Below are 21,685 nucleotides of genomic sequence, written 5' to 3'. Positions count from 1 at the left end.
TTGAAAAAAAACAGCTATGAGAATAAGCGTTTGTGCTGTGAAAATAAGCAGCTGTGAAATAAATCAGCAGAGTGTTTGGTAAACTTTTTTGTAAAAATGCTTTTGGAAAAAAAAACAGTCTGATAGTGAGTCTTTTCATTAAAGGAGCACTGTAGCTCCATGTGCTTTGAAAAAAAACCATTTTTCCAAAGCTGCAAATAGCAGCTTCAGCTTTTTCCTTTGATTTCAGCTTATTCTCACAACAGCTTCCAAAATAAGCCTTTTTTTTTTCAGTTTACCAAATACCTAAAACCCTCACAGCTTTTTTTCATGGGTGATTTTTTTTTTAAGCACCTCACTCTCAAACCACCCCTACTTACCACCACGACCCTTCAAAGGAATCGAGGAGTCAAGGATTTTTTTTCATCGTATTCTCTAAAAATTATGCATCCTCACCCTGGTGCTTAGATGAACTCGTCAAGATCCTTGAATCCAGAGACTCAATGGCAGGACAACAAATTGTTATGCCAATTTTCTACAAAGTGCAGCCCTCAGATGTAAGAAATCAAAGAGGCAGTTTTGAGGAGGCATTTTCTCGTTATGAATGAGTATCTGAGGATGATCTGCAGATGAAGCTGTTGACATGGAGGAACGCTCTTCGAAGAGCAGCAGAGTTGACTGGGTGGCCTTTGGATAACGGGTATGCATATTTCTAACCACTCGCATAATTACATTTGAGTGTCGTATTCTTTTATCCAATTTTTCTTTGCTAGAGTAGTCTGAGAAATAGACGGTGAATATTGACTCTAAGAAAATGAACGATTGGATCTAAAAATTCGAACAGTGAATATTATTTTGAAAAGTGAGGTCTTTTGATTGAGGCCAACCAAACCATACATATTATAGTAAGGGGCGTGATATCCACACATCATTTTTTTACTTTTCTCACACCCCTTGTTAATTTCTATCATTTGATCTTCTTTAATTCATCCGATCCGACGGCTAAAAATTAAAAGGGTGTGAGAGAAGTAAAAAATGGTGTGTGGATATCACACTCCTATAGTAAACCCTCTTATCTAAAATAACACTCGAGAGTAACCTGAAGAAGAAAACCACCGTAAATTAATACCTGTATCGAAGGTCTATTGACCTCTACGTTTGATTCTTCTAATGTATGTTTGGTTTAGGTATGAACTATGAAGACCCTGCGTAAAGCGGGAGTCTTGTGCACTGGGTACGACCTGTGATCCAGCTAAACTGAACCAACTTGGTTTAGGTAATGCATGAAGATGCACAGGTTCTCAGAGATCACGGCAAGAGTCTCAATCCCTTTTCCGGATGAATCTCGACCCTTTTTTTTCTTTTCTTTTTTGGCATATTTTTGCTCACCATTATATTTATCATCATTAGATGAGTTTAAATTTCAAGATTTATGTAGTGGATAAACGCAAATCTCAAAATTAAAACACATCTAACGATGATAAATAAAGTAGTAAGCATTACTAGTGTTGAGCAAAAATGTACTTTTTTTTTAAGAAAACTAATGAAAATGATTTGAAAATTTTGACTTTTAACGATAAAGACAAAATAAAGGGTAAAATGAATAGTACCAGGATTGACTTTTTAATGTTAAAATGTGATTTTTCGTTAAAATGAACAGTACCAGTAGCTTTTCGTTAAAATTTCCTTTCTTTTTTTTTGGGTGAACGTGAATCTTGACCATTCTACCCATGTGAACCGTGCCAAGTTCAAGGTAAAATGACGTTAAATTGTCCTAGATAAAAACCAAGTCATTAACATCTGCAATCAAAGCCATTAAAATCTGCCAAATATAATGAAAAACATCTATAAGAGAATCCTCCTTGGCATCCAGGGACGATGAAAAAACAAGCATACCCTTATTTATTTTATTTTAAAAATCATTATTGAGAGAATCTTCTTTGTATTCAAAGAGGATGAAAAGACAAATATACAGGTTATTTATTTTATTTTATTTTTAATAATATAATTTCTTATGAGAACCCTCCTTGTCATCCACAACCACAACCACTACTTTTTTTTTTAAAGCTCTTTTCTCTTCTCCCGTGAGAGACCTTTTCTCCTCTTGTGAGAATCTTTCTTACCTTTGTGTGAGTGTTCTTCATTTCGTTAAATTCACATCATTGCCGGCCCTAGCCGTGGCTAGGGTCAGTGGTAGTCTTATGGTTTTCATTTCTTTTCCTTTTTTCTTTGCTCTCTCTGTTGTTTGCACTTTTCCCCATCCATGCAATTCTTGATTTCCTCATTTGAAGTCTTCCCTTGCTTTTGATCACACCATCTCTAAATCTAATTCCCAATCATCCTCCATCTCCTTGATCCATTACCCTCCCTACATCTCCCTTTCATCCCCCTCCATCCATCTTCCGTCATCTTTTTCATTAGCTCGACTCAATTTCGATTGTCTTCCACATATTCACCGCAATACTTCACGGATTTATGGGAGGATGTGTAGAGTTTTAGCTCGGATGTTCGCACCACCATCCTTGTTGGCCTTGTTGGCCCTCCCCAGTGTTCGCCCTTGGTGGCGATGTTGCTCGCTTTCTTCCAGCAGGCTTCCTTTGTTTCGTGGCGATAGTCGGTATGGTGGTCCTTGGTAGATGATGCATCCTTCTTCTTCATCAAGTCTGTAGTTCCTGTTGGTGTGATCTCAGGCGATGGTGGTGGGCGACAGATGGCAGTGATCGTTGTAGGGTTTTCTGGTGATGGTGTCTGCAGGCATCGGATGAGTTGTACATTTGGGTTTCAATGTTGTGTTTTTTGCGTGAGTTGGGCTCTAAAGTTAGCTTTAGGCCTTGTCCCCTATGTTTTGATGCATGTCTTTTCCTTTGTGCTTATCTTGTATAAGGGCTTATGTTTGTACTTCTTGTTTTTTTTTGGAAATGGTAGTTACCCTTTTTGTCCAAAAAAAAAACCACTACTTTTTTTAGGGGTAGTTCGGATTGAGATCCCGATCCAAAAATGATAACATGAAATCCATAATAAATCCTTATCGGGACGGAATTCTAAAAACCAAAATCGAATCGAAATTTTGGTATTCTCGAATTAATTTGATTCGGTATGGGTATAATTTTCAATATATGAAACGACAACATCTAATTGCAGAAATCCAACGTGCATGCTCAGAAATCGTAAATATGTAATTCAACATCCTAAATAGAAAATTCATTCCCAAATCCCCAATTTGTAAATCCCTAATTCAAAAGCCCTAAATTGTAAACCCCTAATTCGTTTTATAAATATGAAATTGCTTACCTAAATGGCTTGAATGCTGGAGATAAAGCAGAGAGGATTGTGGTCGACAACGAGTTGATAAGAGGAATGGGTCGTTGGGAGTGACGCCTGAGAGGAGAAAAGAAACGGAGAGGGTCGATAGGGGGAGAGTCAAAGATGCGTGCCTCCATAGTCGTTGCGACACTGGAGAGGTTCAAGAGGGAGGAGTTTAGTGGTGGGTGGTGACGGCGATGACTTAGAGAGGATAGAAAGGATGATGGATCGAGACTAGAGATAGCTTCGAAGGTTGAGAAAGAGTCGAGTGTCTGAGGTCTGTGAGGAAGTAGGTGAGAGAGAGAGAGAGTAAAGTTTAACAAACGATTGAGATTCAAATTTCAATCAAATCCAAGGATTAAAAAAATAAAAACTTGAACACGTGTTCAGTCGGGATTGAGTATAAGCAGCGGTTGCTGCTGAATTTGCAGCAGCCAATTCCAGTTCGAGAATGGCTATTATTAATTCAAGTATATATAAATTATATTAAAATATCTATTAGTTCAATTGGGGATTACCAAATAAAAACATATGGGATCCGAATCTCATATCGATCTTTTAAAGGAAAACTAATGAAAAGGGCTTGAAAACTTTGAGTTTTAATGATAAGGACAAAATAAAGGGTAAAGTGAATAGTACCAGGATTGACTTTTTAGTGTAAAAATGTGGTTTTTCGTTAAAGTGAACAGTACCGGGTGCTTTTCGTTAAAGTTCCCATCTTTTAAAGATCGAGTACCAAACGCTTCGGGATTTTCGGTTTAAAACGTTTTTGGTTTGGGTTTGGGACCTTTTCAATTCGGTTTGAGAGTTTTGGGACATTTTCCCCACATTTTATTTTTTTAGCAAAAAACATGCATGGCATGTGCGGACTTCCTAGTTATTAATAAATAAATGTTTGAAGAAATTAGGTTTTTATTTCTCATTTTTCTTTTTAATTTCTTTAAACTTTATTTCCTTTTAAAGTTAAAAACCTTTACATTAGCATATTTATATTTGTGGCTAATTTTGTATCATATATTTATATTTTTAATATCTACACTTTTCTTTTTTTAATTTTCAACCAGTTTTTTTTAGTTTTAATTTTACCCATATATTTAACTTACTTTTGTGCCAATGTTTTAAACTCTTTTTAGTTTTAACTTATACCCATATTTTTTTAAGAAAAACTAATGAAATGTGTTTGAAAACTTTGAGTTTTAATGATAAGGACAAAATAAAGGGTAAAATGAATAGTATCAGGTTTGATTCTTTAGTGTAAAAATGTGGTTTTTCGTTAAAGTGAACAGTATCCCAGGGCTTTCCGTTAAAACTCTCTATTTTTTATTTTTAATGTACCCATATATTATAATAAAATGCATACTTTTTAAATTTAAAAGTTAAAACGTAACCATATTAAAATAAAATAAAAATTATTTTGAAAAATAAATAAAAAAGTTTATTTTGAAAAAGAAAAAGAAAATCTCATAAGATTTCACGTAATTCAAATTTGAGTACAATAATTGAAACTCCCTATTTGATATTAATCTTTGCATGATTTTAGGGAGGAATTATTAATGTTCGTTGTTAAATTTCTTAATTAGTAATGAAATTCACATTTTGTCCTTCAACAAAAGTATTCAAATTAATAAGGTTTCAATCTAAAATGTTGATCAATCAGGGAAACCAAAATTTCTCTTAAAATATACAAAGAAAATACGTAAACAAACCAATACAAATAGGAGAATCAAATGCTTAAATTAAATTATGAGCAAACTTTGGTCGACAACGTTTTACCATAGTGACAGAAAATAACAATATCTAGGCGCTTTGATGCGCGTGTTCAATGGCCATCGATTTATCTCCCTCTAACACTTAATATTTTAACTCACTAACAATATTGTTTGTCAAAAAAAATAAAAATAAAAAAGAATAATGAGCAAATTGTGTGCCTATGAGTCGTGGAGTGTAAAGGAGGTATGAAAAATTCACTCTAGATTTGACTCAATTCTAATATGACTCATCACACTAAAAATAGGAAATTGCTTACGTGGAATGCTGGTCGAAGTGTTCAATTTGGAAAAAATATATAGTACACTATTATGTTTGTGCCAAAATCAACTTTTCTAGTTTAAGACAAGCTCCATTTACTTTGTGTGTGTGAACAAAATAGGTATATGATTGTCATTTTCTAAAAAAAATGAGGGTAAAATAGAAAAAATAGGGATATGATTGTCATTTTATCAAAAGGTACTGTTGACCCTAGAAACTACCAAGCCTACGTGGCGCGCAGGCCGAGTAATCTATAAGCTAACTACGTCCTTCGGTGAATGCGGGGCGTGCCAACTCGTTGGCCGAGCTCGGCCGAGGAGTAAATTTTGTTGATGTTGCGTTGGGTGCGCGGCTGACTTCTGCGTCTTGCGATTGCGGCCGAGAAAGGAACGCGTCTCGGCCTTTTGGGCTCTCGAACCTGAAGACAAGGTTACTATTCTTACGAAGTTCAATATCAAATTCGGCTCTCAATGTGCCGAATGTAATAACTGTAACACCTCACTTTGTCGAGAAGGCTGATAAGATGACCTCGACCAATAAGGATTCGGAAATCCTTCTCGACCGAGACTTGGATAGGTAATCAACCGTCCTCGCCGCAGTGCTGTTAATGCCAACGGAAGATGCTGCGAGACTGGCTGATTCTACGGTGACAGAGCTATCTATGCCGACTTAAGATATCACCGGTTACTTCCACAGTGCTGTTGATGCCAACAGAAGATGTGTCAGCGAAAAAGAAAGAAAAAAATCTCAAGTTTATGAGTTTACGCAGGGCAGTTTTGTATTGATTTGCAGGGGTCTTCAATGATGCGCAGTCTCTTCTATTTATAGCAACGGCTCCCCCCAAGGTCGAGTTAAAAACCTACTCGGACTAGGTCTTCTTCTCCTGATCAGCACCAACTCGACCAGTCCTACTTTCACTAGGATTGTGAATCTAGTCCTTAACCGAGCCGGATTCGCTTCCGGGTCTTGCCGAGACTCCTCATTGCATTAGGACTCGACTTCTTGCGTTATGACCTAGCCGACCTAGGTTTGGAGGCCCACGTACTAAACGATCCATGGTATTCTTGTCGCAAGGCCTTCCGGGCCGAGAATGATTCTATACTCGGCCCAAACTATTATTTTGGGCCCAAACATTGCCCCCTCGCTTCTGAGGTCCTCGGCCTGAATTCGTTGGCCGAGGTTCGGCCTTGAAGAAGCGAATGTAATCCTCAGAACCCTAGTGTTCTATTTCCAAGGCGCATTTATTGAGCACGATTGCACGATCTTGATCCTGCTAACCAACTCGCCACGTGGCGTCTTCTAACACGACCAAACCCCAATAATGACGTCTAAGGCGTGCGGCTACCTGAACCGTCGTGCCATCATGACCTTATGGCTGAACCTAGCCACTCTACCTCAATCCGCGAGTCGCTTGTCATCATGTAGACGTCGAAACGTCTTTCACCATTAATCTCGCCATCACACGCAATCGTGCGCCCCCAAAACCTGAGACCCTCGGTCTTCTCAACTGCATTTCCTAAATGTTCATCATAATTAGCGATTCCTTCGGTCAATTTTGCACTTTGTTTTGAAATTCGAACGATTGCCCTTCCTTCCAAAATCCTATAAATACTGAGAATCCCTCATTCATACTTTACGCTTTCAAAACCTCTCTGAAATTTCTTGCCAAGCGCAGTTCTTTTTCCAAGTCTTCGTCTCCAAATCCCCCAACTCAGAAAAAAAAACCTTTTCCACCGTACCTTTTAACCTTCTTACAATGGCTTCCTTCATCTCTAAGCTTTCAAGGGAATGTGATCAGTGTCAGAAGATTCTTGATCGAAGCTCCATCAAAACCATACGGTTTGAAAGTGACATGAGCACTTCTCACCAAATCTTGGGTCCTCTTTTCAAAGCGGCAGTACCGTCAACCATTACTGGACTTCTCCAGGAGCACTGCCTATCACCCTTGCTCCAAGGGTTTGAATGGTTGAGATGGGATGCGGCGAAACCTCAAGGCTCCTGGCCTTCGACTACTACAACCTGGGCAGCTTGGGTTGTTTGAATGGAAAAGCTCTTCGGCGAGCAATGGAAGGCCCTTGGTATCTACGACGTCATCTTCCTCTAATCTATGGATGTCGTTCTCGACAAGGAGCTTCTCCTAGCCGCCTTGTGTTTCTGGTGTTCGGCCACCAACACCATGGTTCTCCCCCTTGGCCCCACCGTTCTTGATGTCACCGCCATCTTGGGCATCTCGGCAACTGGACTCTCCGTCGATGCGGCCCTCTCCGGGTACCAGTCGAATCTTGACTTGAAGACGCTTTTTGATCGACGGGCCTTTGAGACGTTGAGCCGTGAGGGTCAAATCCCGTCGAAAGAAGACGTCCAGAAACTTCACAAGAACTTCTTCAATTACAACACCCTCTATCTCCATTTCGCCGGCCGAGGAGAAGAGGCCCTGCGAGAAGGGGAACATGAAGCTTTCCTCTTCTATTGGTACAACAAGTACATTTGTTGTACCAAGTCAAACAAATGTTTGGTCGAGAACATGCCGGTAACCGAGGCTCTGGCTAGTGGTCACGTCCTGTCACTTAGCTCCAATATTCTTGCCCATCTCCTCCGCTGCCTGGCCGAAACGACCCTTCACAAGATCGATCCACACCAGAATGGTCCCCTCTGGGTCTTCCAACTCTGGTTGCAAGTTTACTTCGCCTCCCTTCGGCCGGCCATTGCCGATTTCTCGCCAATGGAAGCGCTCGGACCTCAGCTGGCCTCCCGACCGACACCCCCTCACCAAGCCGAAGAGGTATTTAAGTACCTTTTCGCCCTTGATGACCTTTCCAACGACGAATTCCTGGTATGTCGTCGTCGAGACTATCCTTCTTCCATCAGGCTACCCACGTCCATGTGGGGCGCGGACGAAGATGCCGACCTTCGTCAGTCCTGGGGGTCATTCGTGCTCACTCGCGACCTTCCTCTCGGCTGCGATGGGAAACGAGCGGGTTGGGAAGTGTACCATCCTAACTTCCTTGCTCGACAACTCGGCTACCTCCAAGGCTGCCCAGTCCCCCTTCTCTTCTCCCGAACCGTCCTAAGCCGTGGACGTGAACCTGGTTCCTCGGAGAAGGAATGCAATATCGCCACAAGGGAGTTCCAAGAGCAATGCCAAAATTTCCGCATTCGACCGGCCACCCCAGAAACCCTTTGCACTGACACCTTCGGTGATTGGTGGGAGGAGTATACCCAGGAGTTCTTTGATGCTCCGGTCGAAGGTGTGTTGACCAAATGCTTTGGTGATCGACCTAAGAAAACCTCGGCCCCCCAAGCTCAAGGTAACTGCTCATTTCTCCCCTTTTCTTTCAACTTTGCACATTGATTTGCCTTGCTGATTTGCTTTTACTCTCTCAGGTAGTCGGCCGTTGAGGAAGGTGGAGGTAGTCGTTGCGGCTGCGGCCGAGAAAAAATCGGTCATTGCTAAGAAGGCCAAGGCTGCTGGTCGAGCCGTACTGAACAAACGGCCTCGCCAAGAGGTCGAGCCGGCTATCGAACCTCCGCCGCCTACCAAGTGGGTCAAAAAGTTGGCAAAGAAAGGAGCACGGGAGATCCACGTCATCTCCAGTCAAACCACGGGGGCGATGACTCCCAGTGTTTCCCCTTCTCCTGCCGTCAGCCAACCCTTGGTCAAGAAACAGCCAACTCTGCCCGCGGAAACAGTCCGAGCCCGGCCTGTTTCTGGGGTCGGGGCACCCGTTGTAGCTCCCTCGGTCGAGACTGCGCCTGTCCTAGAAAAGGCAGTCCCTACGACCGATGGGACTTTTCCCGTACATCCAAAACCTTCGATTTTCATCCTAGAAGAGAGTGAGGGGAGCGATGAAATTCCATTGACGAGTCGCCCTCATCTCCACCGTCGACCTCTACCTGCGTCCAAGGCGGCTGTTCCAGTCGGTCTTTCCACGGCCGATCGTGGCAAACGACCGGTCGGAGAGTTAACAACGGTAGCGGAAACGCCTGCTCCTCCGCAGGACCAAAACCTCAATCCCGCACTCGAAGCGGCTGTCTCGGTCTGCCCTTCCACGGCCGACCGTGGCAAGCGACCTGCCGAGGAGCCAGAAGCGACGGCGGAGACGCCCGTTCACCCTCAGGACCAATACCTCAATATTCCTTCCCAGGAAGCCACTTCGGCCTTCGTAAGTACCTTCCACTGTTTTTCCTTGATAACTTTTCTGCTTTAGAATTCTAAACGAGGAAAATACTAAATGTCAGGTGCCTATACACTCTTTTCATCGAAAATTCTACGCGCCGAAGGGCGTTATCTATATTTCTTGGCCGCCTCAGTGGCCATCGAACGTAGATAACCTCCATCGGCCGCGTGAACTGAGAAGCAGTTTAAGACACTGGGCTCAGCCATTGAGTTCTTTAGGTTTGAGCAACGATCCTGGAGACATGGCCGAGGTCTCTTCTCGGCAGGTTAAAAAACGAAACCTTCTTGCTATCCTTTTCATGACTTCTTTTGAGCTTAACCTGATTTGTGTGTGCAGGCTTCGTGGGAGGTCGAATTCAAAGCCCTCCTCTCCAGCACAACGGCAGGGTCTGGTCCTTCGGCCGCTGTGACTGAAGCTGTCGATTCAACCGCTCTAACTCAGTTGCGAGAAGTCTTGTCGCTTTCGACATCGCAAGTACTCGAGCGCAACGGTCTTGACTTGCTTGGCGCATGTCTGAACGACCTCGGAGCTGACGGTCGTCTAAGCGGAGATGCTATCATTCGGGCATCGTCTGCCTTGGAGCGGGTTCGGGAGACATTCAGTATCTTCTAGACCGCTTTAAAGGCCGAACAAGACCTGCAAGCTGCCACGACCGTCTAAGAAGTTCTCCGTCTGAAAATCGACGCTTTAAGAGCAAAAGGTGAAGCATTGGCCGAGCTCGACCGTCAAATGGCCAAACTAGCGAAACGTAGGTCGGTCATTGCCTCCGAGCTTGCTAAGGACTTCGAGTCGGGCGGAAAAGATTGCCTAACCGAGTATACAGCCAACACAAAACGGGTTGAGCGGTTAAAGCTGGATAAGAGGAACCGGCAAGCCGAGGTTATTATGGACGAGGTGCGGTGGTTGGAGTTGAAGGCCCTGCTCGGCACTCTTCTACCCTCTTCACCTTGAATGTACATGAATGTAAACCGATTGACTTACTCATTTTGTACATGCTTATCAATCTTAATGAATTGGTTTTTTATTCCCGCATTTCCCATGTGACCGGATAGTATTTCTTTAAAAACTTCCCATTGATGGGTAATCTGTGCACTACACCGGTCCGGTCTTTAAGATGATACGCCCCTTTTCCGTATACTTTATGTACAACGAACGGCCCCTCCCAATTTGGCGACCACTTGCCGAACCTAGGGTCTTTTAGTCCTACGGGTAACACCGTTTGCCAAACCAATTCACCCTCGCCGAATGTTTTCTGACGCACCTTTTGATTATAGGCTCGCTCGGCAATCCGTTTTTGTGCCACCAGTAAGTTATAAGCGTCAAGTCATGCTTCTTCCAAATCTTCTAATTCCTGTCTCATGGACTAATTATATTCGGCGCTAAACAAACTACTTTGTTCAATTAATCACAATGAATTTATGCTTAACTCGACTGGTAACATTGCATCGTGTCCGTAGGTTAATGCATACGGGGTTGTCGCAGTCGCCGATCTGGGCGATGTTCGATATGCCCATAATGCCTCGTTCAACTTCAAGTGCCACATGCCGGGTCTTTCTTTTATTATTTTTTCGAGGATGCCGATCAACACTTTATTACTTGCCTCGGCCTGCCCATTCGCTTGTGGATAATACGGTGTAGACTGTTCGAGCCGAATTTTTAAATTTGCCGTATACTCTTTAAACCTTTCGGCTGTGAAGATTGTTCCATTGTCAGTTATGATCGTTTCTGGTACGCCAAATCTGGTCACAATGTGTTCCTCCACAAAGTCGCAAACTTCTTTAGACGTTAGCTCGGCATATGATTTTGCTTCGACCCACTTAGTAAAGTAATCGGTTGCGACTATTATCCATGCGTGTTTGGTAGCTCCGGAGGATGGCGTGATTTTGCCGATTACGTCCATAGCCCATCCTCTAAACGGCCATGGTTTAATGACCGAATGCAACGATTCGGCCGGGACCCTTTGTATAGGCCCGTGGATTTGGCACTGTACGCATCCTCGTGCAAACTCGATACAATCCTTTAGTATTCTTGGCCAAAAATAACCGTGTCGTCGAAGTAGCCATCGCATTTTTCGTCCAGATTGATGAGCTCCGCAAACCCCTTCATGGACTTCTGTGACCGCCCGAGCACCCTATTGGGGGCCGAGGCATAGCAGTAGCAATCCATCCTCCCCTTTTCGGTATAACTCGTTTTGGTATGTGACATAGTTCGTGGCGTGGACTCGTGTCTTGCGACTATGTTTTCCATTGGGATTGTCAAGGTATTGCATAATGGGTTTTCTCCAATCATCCGGTGTTGCCTCGACGGTACAAACCTCTATAGTATCTTGTCAGTCTAGCAACGAAGGTAAAGACATGACCCGAGTGCGTATTACATCGTCGCGCCGGAGGATCTGCTGGTTGACCAAAGCCGGGTATAGTTGTCGTAACACCGGTATTTCCCGGCCTAGCTTGCCCCCCAGGAGTTGTGCACCAGAGGTAATTTGAGCCAACTCGTCCGCGTCGGTATTATGGATCCAGGAAATATGTTCGAACGTAATACCGTCGAAGGATTCGGCCAAATAGCTGGCAACCATGTGGTAAGGTGCCAGGGTACAACTCATGCAGGGGAAAGACCCATTAAGTTGGTTAATCACAAGCTCAGAGTCGCCGAGGACGAGGGCACGGGTGGCCCGCAAGTCCTGAAGGAGGCCAAGGCCGATGATTAGGCCTTCATATTCGGCCTGATTATTGGTGCAGTCAAAATCCAACTTAAGCGAAAAATACCAACGATCGTGATTAGGAGATTGAATGACAACTCCAACGCCGACCGAGGATGAAGTACTGGACCCGTCAAAATACATCGTCCAATAGTTGTCGCGCGTTTCAACCATGCCGATTTCGACATCAGTATCCCCAAAACCGTAGGGGGAGGGGTGGTGAGCAAGGAAATCGGCCAATGCTTGGCCTTTGACAGCTTTCTGGGGCACGTATTGCAGGCTAAACTCGGACAACGCCATCGTCCACTTCCCAATTCTCCCTTTTACGATTGGCCGGGTAAGCATGTATCGGATAACGTCGGTCTGGGCAATGACTTGTGTGACCGACGGAAGCATGTAATGCCGGAGCTTGGAGGCGGCGAAGAACACGGCAAGACAGAGCTTCTCAACGGCGGAATAATTGATCTTCGGTGGATTAAGATTTCGGCTGAGGTAAAAAATAGCCTGCTCTCACCCGGCATCATTGTCTTGGGCAATGAGGCAGCCGATGGACTCTTCAGCCGCCGAGATATATAGTTTGAGGGGTTTACCGCGCCGAGGTGGAACAAGGATAGGGGGTGTTGTGAGGGAGACTTTGATTTGTGTAAACGCCGCCTAATGCTCGTTCGTCCACGCAAATGTATCTGAGTCCTTAAGTTTCAAAAGAGTTGAAAACGCTTTCATTTTCCCTGCCAAGTTAGCTATAAATCGGCGGAGAAAATTTATCTTACCGAGTAAGGACTGTAGCTGTTTCTTCGTAGTCGGTGGTGGAGCACTGATGATTGCACATGCTTTATTTTCGTCCACTTCAATCCCACGGTGATGTACCAGGAAACCGAGAAAATTACCGGCCGACACACCGAATGCACATTTGGCAGGATTCATTTTGAGATTGTGTTGGCGCATACGAAGGAAAGCCTGTCGGAGATCATCCACATGAGTCCGCCGTTGTTTGGATTTAATTACAACATCGTCAATATAGACTTCGACGATGGTTCCAATTAAGTCATGAAATATGGTGTTCATTGCCCGTTGGTATGTGGTGCCGGCATTTTTGAGGCCGAATGGCATAACAACCCATTCGTAAGTGCCGAGTGCCCCTGGGCAGCGGAAAGCAGTCTTGTGCACATCTGCTTCAGCAATGAAAATTTGGTTGTACCCGGCATGTCCATCCATAAAGGATAAGATCGCATGATTTGCCGCGGCATCGATTAATAGATCTGAAATCGGCATTATATACTCATCTTTGGGAGTTGCCAGATTCAAATTTCTGAAATTGATGCAAATGCGCAGTGCACCATTCTTCTTTAAGACAGGAACGATATTCGCCAACCATTCCACATATCGAGCTGTCCGAATGAACCCGGCTTTCAAAAGTCGAACCAGTTCGTCCTTGATGCCGAGTTGCACTTCGGTCGAGAATCGACGGGGTGGTTGCCGGAAAGGTTTGCACCCGGGCTTAATACGTAATTCATGCTCGACGAGAGTCCGATCTAAGCCGGGCATTTCATGGTAGCTCCAAGCAAAACAATCTTTGAACTCTGTAAGCAAGGCACGAAGTTCGTCCTTCATTTGTTGGGGAAGTAATGCACTAATAAACAAAGGCCGTGGGTCGTCGGCCGTCCCAACATTAATCTCTTCCAGGGGGTCCTTAACCTGGGGCTGATGATCTTCGAGCTCAGCCGGGGCGGCTCGAACTTTGTCAAGGGATAAGACAGGACCATTATTTCCTTCGGCAAGGAACTCGACGAGGTTAACGCCCGAATTTGGTTGTTGAGATATAGTATACCAATAGGCCAGCAGTCGTTCCATAATAAATGAAACCGCGGCCCTTCGTTCCTCCCGATCGGCGTCAAACATCGGCTTCGGGGAGAAAGTTGGCTAATCCGAGTCTCGCCGAATCCTGGTGGACAGTCTCGGCGCCAACCTCGATAGCTTTCTGAACAGAAATTCGAGTCGGCTGTCCTTCATCATTGAAGCCTTGCAAAGTAATATAGCCGACGTGGTCATCATAGTACCGTGCTTGGATCATGTTGGTTTCGAAGGGTTGGCTATCGGCCGGGTGAACAGTGACCGATTTGCCGTCCCAAAAAATGAGCACTTGATACAACGAGGAAGGAATATAACTGGTTTGGTGAATCCAATCTCGACCGAGTAGTGCATTATACTCGGTTTTCAAATCAACCACGAAAAAAACGGTCATGTGAATGAGACCGGCAATATTCACTGTTAGCGGAAGGACACCTTTGGTTTGGGATTTGTCGCCGACGAAACTACTCATTGTGATCCCCTATGGAATAAGTTCGTCATTAGAGCGACGTAAGGCCTTCATGATGTTCATAGGCATGATATTGACGGTAGCTCCACAGTTGACAAAAACTTTAGAAACTGGATATCCCTCGATATGGGCTGTCACATACAATGGCTTTAAATGATGGAGGTTGGCCGATGGTGAACGAGGAAATAATTCGGCCAAAGCTGCTTTGATATTGTCATCTTTTGTTGTAGAGTCAACTTCAGCAACGGATATGAAATTAACATGGCCGGCTTCCTCGGCGACTACATCACCATCGGGGAAATTTGGCTGAGCTGTGCTGGATTGAAAAGCAGCGGGTAACACATGGACCATACTGATTTCCATGTTATCCAAGATGGATGGGCCCATCGGGTTAGGATCCTCTTCGTTATCCTCATCTTTCGTCTGGTCGGCGACTACAGCTTCCGTTGTTGTCAGAGTTGGACAAAAAGATTCTCCTGCTCCTTCTTCAAGGGTTTGATCCTGTGTTGTTGCTTCGGCAGCTTGTTGGTTCTGCGTGATTGCCTCAAGTGAGGCTGGAGTCGTCAGTGTGCTTGGAGTCAAAATCCGAGCCTGCTCTTGGTAGTGTATCCGGGCATCCCTGGTGTCGAGATAAGCATTCAATCGCGCAACATGCTATTTCATCAGTCGTAAGGCCGAAGAGAGAAACAGCTGAAAATACTTTGAAGTGATATCGTAAATATTGAAGGTCCTCCATTGAGAACGGAAGGTCGGCTACATCGATATCAGTGTAGGGGTCGACTTCAAATCCAAGGACACGAGCTTCTCGTATGTGCTGGAATCTTGCTTTCAATCCTGGGTCTGAGGTCTTCTGAATGATTCGCTCGGCATCAGGACAAATCAGGACTAAATCAATTGTATCCTGACATGCCTTTGGCAAGCCATACAGATCATTGGCCGAATGTTTCTTATGGAATTCTCGCATGTACTCCAAAGCCTCCCCGAGGAACGGTGGGTGCAAATTCCGTCGAATTTTAACCAAAGGTTCTTGTGTGGCCGGCGGGGCTAATTTGCTTTCGGCCTCTTGCCTGAAATGCTCGAGGCGTGCCTTCATCTCCCCCGGCCGAAGAAGAAGTTTGATCCGTTTATCAGCCTCTTCGAACGTGGTTTCAATATCTCGGTTGACCAGCCGTTTCCCTTGAACCAACTCTGTCATAATAACTGGAGGTGGTCGTTCATCATCAGTAACAATTGTGTCCTTCGGCCGCCATTAAGGAGTCGAAGTTTCTTGGGCCGCTTGTCGGCGGGCCATGCAATCTATCCTTTGGTGCCAGCGTTTCTGGGATTTGGACAGTGCAGTGTAAACGCCTTTCGAAGAATGATATGTATACCAACGTTGATCGCTAGGTTTGGGAGGTTTGAAAGTCTTTTGGCTCCGCGATGACTCCGAACTGCTAGAATTACGTTTATAGTAGTCCTCATCGTAAAATGAAGCATTAAAATCAAGACGCCGCCTGACTGAGGGTGCCTCTTCCATCCTCACTTTAGGACCGAGCCTATCAAAAACCCCCTGATGTTGGCCTACATCGGCAACCTTCTGCTGGGTTGCGGCCGTAGGTCGTTCCGTTATAAGCGAAGAGGGCTTCCCCTCTGGCTCACTGCCGACCTTTGCTCTACATTTACTGCACAAAACCGTTGTCCCATTGTCTTCATCGGTGGTATAATCTATCATAGGTTTGACAATAGCGGGACCCGTTAAAGCTGTAGGCGGTTTGTTTGAACGAAAATCGGCCATGAAACGCGGCCGAGAATTCTGATTCCGAAAGCGTTGCGTCGCAACATCTTCGGCCTTCCCTTTCCCTTTGTCTTTAGGGAGGCATGCATCGACCATATTTACTGTTGCCGTGGGGAACGGGTCAGTATCAACACTCATCTTCTTCTCTGGAAATTTCAGTTTGCCATTATCAATCCAGCTTTGGACGTTGTCTCGAAACACGACACAATTGTTTGTCGTGTGTTTGCTTGAATTGTGGTATTTGCAATATATCTTCCCTTTAAGCTCTTCGGCCTTGGGAATGTTGTGCCCAGGTCGAAGTTTGATGATCTTTGCTGATAATAGTTGATCAAAAATTGCGTCGGCTTTTGTAATATCAAAAGTATAAACTTTCGACGGTTTCAGTGCTCATTCAGTAGCCAAGCGGGTTTTGACTTCCTTAGAATCAACTTGAGTCAGTGCCTTGCAGACGTATGGCTTGTCTATCACTATCTCAGCTGCATCCACACTAACGCATTCATCCTCGGTTGATGCATTACTGACAGTAGGATTCTTGTAAATCGTCCCCCGAGATGGAGCTTTCGAAATCTTTTCCTCGCGGAGCAAATAATCATACTGCTCGACATGCTGGGCTAATTCGTACATATCCCGAAAGTTTGCCCCCAAGAATTTCTTTTTGTATTCGACGTCAAGACCGTTCAGAGCAAGTCTGACGAATTCAACTTCGGGGAGAGGCACTCGGCACCAATTTCTAGCTGATTTGAATCTAGTAAGATAATCCATTGGTGACTCGTCAGACGCCTGAGCCATCCTTGCTAGTGAGGATACTGACATTTCCATTCCCGGTCGATAAAACTGCTCATGAAATTTCTCGACCAACTCCTCCCAACTCTGGACGGAGTTCGGTGGGAGGTTAATATACCAGGCGAACGCTGAGCCGGTCAACGAAAAATTGAAAAGTCGCAACTTGTGAAAGTCATTATTAACGTCTCCGCACTGTGCGGTGAAACGAGCTACATGTTCCAACGAGGATAAGGATGATTCTCCGGTAAAAAGGCTAAAATCCGGGATCTTGAAACCTCTAGGGTATTCGACCTGTTCCACGTAAGCTAGGTATGGGTGTATAAACTTAGGGAACTTTGGCCCTTTCTTCATGGCCGAATCGATCATCCGTTGAACATCGGTCAGATCGACGGGCGTTACTTCCGCTCTCTGGTCGGATCCGTCTCACCTACTATTCGACCCTCCTCCTCTTTCCAATTGGAGCGGTCTGAGCCGAGCAGGAATTGGCTCGGTCAGTGCACTTGATAACAGATTATTCCTCGGCGGCAAATGCTGGGCTAGATCGAAAATTCTACCATCGCTGACCTTACTAACCAGTATTTCGAGTAATCTGGTTTGTGCTTCATTGGAATTGCGTATCACGTCATGAAGCTTATCGATTCCTCGACTCAATGTCTGTTCAACTGTCCGAGATTGCTCGTCAAGCCGTTTTCGAAGAAACGACCTTGTGGGTGGATCGGATCCTTCGCCACCATCCTCATCACAATCTTCTATTACTCCTTCATTAAGAACGCAAGTGTTCCTGTCTGGAATTTCAAGACTGCGAACCTGACCGTCGAGATTGACTTCCCTCTCTCGGCGAGTTGCGCTCGTGGACTCAGGTGTCACGGCGCTAATGGGATTCTGCGCTTGTGGCACATGGTGTCCTGCGTTCTGATTTGGTAGATCGGCTGTCGACTTTCCCATAGCTGTTTTCTTTTTTACCGATCGTGTTTCAATTGGCATGAACTTCGTAGTCTAGCACTGGGTCCCACTGGGCGTGCCAAAATGTTGACCCTAGAAACTACCAAGCCTACGTGGCGCGCAGGCCGAGTAATCTATAAGCTAACTACGTCCTTCGGTGAATGCGGGGCGTGCCAACTCGTTGGCCGAGCTCGACCGAGGAGTAAATTTTGTTGATGTTGCATTGGGTGCGCGGCTGACTTCTGCTTCTTGCGATTGCGGCCGAGAAAGGAACACGTCTCGGCCTTTTGGGCTCTCGAACCTGAAGACAAGGTTACTATTCTTACGAAGTTCAATATCAAATTCGGCTCTCAATGTGCCGAATGTAATAACTGTAACACCTCACTTTGCCGAGAAGGCTGATGAGATGACCTCGACCAATAAGGATTCGGAAATCCTTCTCGACCGAGACTTGGATAGGTAATCAACCGTCCTTGCCGCAGTGCTGTTGATGCCAACGGAAGATGCTGCGAGACCGGCTGATTCTACGGTGACAGAGCTATCTATGCCGACTTAAGATATCACCGGTTGCTTCCACAGTGCTGTTGATGCCAACGGAAGATGTGTCAGCGAAAAAGAAAGAAAAAATCTCAAGTTAATGAGTTTGCGCAGGGCAGTTTTGTATTGATTTGCAGGGGTCTTCAATGATGCGCAGTCTCTTCTATTTATAGCAACGGCTCCCCCCAATGTCGAGTTAAAAACCTACTCGGACTAGGTCTTCTTCTCCTGATCAGCACCAACTCGACCAGTCCTACTTTCACTAGGATTGTGAACCTAGTCCTTAACCGAGCCGGATTCGCTTCCGGGTCTTGCCGAGACTCCTCATTGCATTAGGACTCGACTTCTTGCGTTATGACCTAGCCGACCTAGGTTTGGAGGCCCACGTACTAAACGATCCATGGTATTCTTGTCGCAAGGCCTTCCGGGCCGAGAATGATTCTATACTCGGCCCAAACTATTATTTTGGGCCCAAACAGGTACAAAATTAAAGCTTCTTCAACCGCCAACCTCCTCTCACGTTGTTCTCCTCAAGCGCAACCACTTCAGTTCATTCAAATTATCCAAAAAGCATCATGATTTCACTTATGTGTATGAAAAAATGATAGTGTGACAATTTCTCTTAATAAGTGCATATTTTTTATTTTATGTAAATATTTCGATATAAAATTACTATTTTGCCCTCCTTATGTAAATATTGTGTATAAAAAATGAGGGCAAAATAGGGAAAAAAGGGGAAAAGGTTCAAAAGATAGAAAATAACTATTTTGCCCTCCTCATATCAACATTGTGTATTCAAAAGTGAGGGCAACATTGGCAGAAAGGGGGGCAAAAAGTTGACAAACCCTCTTTTCATTCACTGAATTTGAATTTATGTAATGAACTGGCAGGCCTGAATCAGAGCTTATCAAGAACATCGTTGAAGATGTATCAGCACGAATAGTAAATCGTACCTATCTGCATGTGGCAAAATACCAAGTTGGATTAGCCTCTCGAGTGCAAGATATCCATGAGATTCTAGATCTTGAGAATGGTGATGTTCGCATGGTAGGTATATGGGGACCTGTTGGAATAGGTAAAACAACAATTGCTAAAGCTGTTTATAATTCTGTTGCCCAGCGGTTTGAAGGGAGTTGTTTTTTGGCAAATGTTAGAGAAATTTCAATGAGTCCTGGAGGCCTTGTTCGACTACAAAACTTGCTTATTTCAGACCTTCTAAGGCTAAGGGTAGATGGATCGGAATCTTTGAAGGTGCCAAATATTGATTTAGGGATCAGTATGATAAAGGCAAGGTTGGGGCATAAAAAGATTCTCTTAATTCTCGATGATGTGAATGATTTGAGCCAGTTAGACTCATAAGTTGGAAATTGTGATTGGTTTGGTTCCGGAAGTAGAATTATCATAACAACCTGAGATAGGCGTTTGCTAACTGCTCACGGAATTCACCCTATATACAAGGTCAAGAATTTAGATCCTGTTCAAGCTTTGGAGCTCTTCAGCTGCCATGCCTTCAACAATAGCATTGATAGAATGCCAGATGACTGTATGCAAACCGCAATTACTGCATCAAGCTATGCTCAAGGGCTTCCATTAGCTCTTGTAGTTTTCGGTGCATTTATGCGTCATCGAAGTACAGACGAATGGAAAGCTCCATTAGACAGGAGATTTTTCAACCGAGAAATTCACGACATTCTCAAAATAAGTTTAGATGCGCTAGAGGAATCAGAGAAAAATGTTTTCCTGGACATTGCTTTTTTCTTAAAAGGTGAAGATAAGGACTCTCTGATAAAAATAATTGAAGGTTATCACTATAGTCCACAGCTTACTATTGGAGTACTCTTAGATAATGCCCTCATCGAAATTGAAGAAAATCGTGTTTGGATGACCGAAGTCCTAGAAGATATGGGTAAAGAAATAGTTCGCTGAGAGTCGCCGGATGAACCTGGAAAGAGAAGCAGGTTATGGTCTGAAGAGGATGTGTACGGCGTTTTGACGCAAAACACAGTAAGTAGAAACACAGAAGGGCACACACACATATATATTATATATAGATGAATTTATACTTAAGTGGTAACAGGTTAATAGATTAATACTACACTAACCACTCGTTTGATCATGATCAAAATCAATCATTTGTCATCATTCAGAGATCACACATGCACAAAATTAGTCAAATCATAAACTATTTCACCATTTGATTGTTATTCATTCGTCCATTTGTTTGATTGCATAGCTAAATGTTGTTTGATTTGGCTAATTATTTTCCAAGGTAATCTTTAATTAAACAATGATCTAAAATAATGAACGGCTTGGATAATGAAATGATAGTTGTGAAGTGGAACCATGGCCCTAAATAAGTTATTAATGTCATATTAATTCAGCAGTTAAGCTTTATTGTGGGTGTGTGTTAAGCTCTTTTGTGGGTGTGTGTGTGTTTGTGTATCAACTAAAGACGATAAAACAATTATTATGTCATTATTTATATGTAATACTATGGAGATTATATTTTTAGATCAACAAATGATATACATAACTAACATCTAATTAGAGAAATTCATTAATTGACATATATAATATTTATATATCAACAACCACGTTAGATGGGTGCACCAATGTGGATGTTATAAACCCTTGTCAGCTGTCACATTAGTGTGCCACATACCGTGACAAATGTGATGTATATAATGCTACTCTTAACATATCAATTGCCACATTAAATGCAACTGTTTTATCATGTCAGGGAACAAAAAAAATTAGAGGCATCATGATGAAGTTTCCAGAAGAGACCCTTTTCGGTTTTTTTTTTTTTTGTTTTTTTTGTTTTGTATATTGGGTTTCGTTTTTTGTTCATGGGTTTTGTGTAAAATTTGTTTATTTGTATATTCTCCAATTAAAATTTTCATTTTTGGGTAAATTGGAGCTGTTAATTTACCCCCATGAAGTTAAAAGTATTGAGTTTGCTTTGTTTTGGTTGGTTTTTGGATTGGAATTTGGGTTGTTGTTTTTGCATTATGTCTGTTGTTTTTGCATTGATTAGGTCTCTGCATTATGTTTAACAAAGGAGCTATTTCCCGAATATTGTTTGTTTTTTTTAAGTTTAGGGGCTGCTGTCGATTGTCTTTGATTAGGTCTCTGCATTGGTTAAA

General features: G+C 43.7%; 1 protein-coding gene across 1 annotated transcript; it reads left to right on the top strand.

Annotated features, from left to right (window-relative positions):
• Positions 1-212: 212 nt before the first annotated feature.
• On the top strand, positions 213-21,267 carry LOC139191434 (disease resistance protein RUN1-like). The gene is made up of 2 exons (XM_070812291.1): positions 213-679; positions 19,430-21,267. The coding sequence occupies exons 1-2, from the start codon at positions 609-611 to the stop codon at positions 19,896-19,898; spliced, it is 540 nt and encodes a 179-aa protein (XP_070668392.1). The 5' UTR covers positions 213-608; the 3' UTR covers positions 19,899-21,267.
• Positions 21,268-21,685: the final 418 nt, after the last annotated feature.

The sequence above is a fragment of the Malus domestica genome, chromosome 14, assembly GCF_042453785.1.
Source record: "Malus domestica chromosome 14, GDT2T_hap1".
Classification (NCBI taxonomy): Eukaryota; Viridiplantae; Streptophyta; class Magnoliopsida; order Rosales; family Rosaceae; genus Malus; species Malus domestica.
The sequence above is the reverse complement of the archived record's forward strand: the minus strand, read 5'-3'. Positions and strand labels throughout refer to the sequence as shown.

What these genes read in the sequence shown, in the direction of transcription:
- LOC139191434 (XM_070812291.1), top strand. Translation starts at nt 609, where the DNA reads ATGAAGCTGTTGACATGGAGGAACGCTCTTCGAAGAGCAGCAGAGTTG. An exon ending in GGGTGGCCTTTGGATAACGG is followed by an intron (nt 680 to 19,429) that starts GTATGCATATTT and finishes ATGAACTGGCAG; the next exon opens with GCCTGAATCAGAGCTTATCA.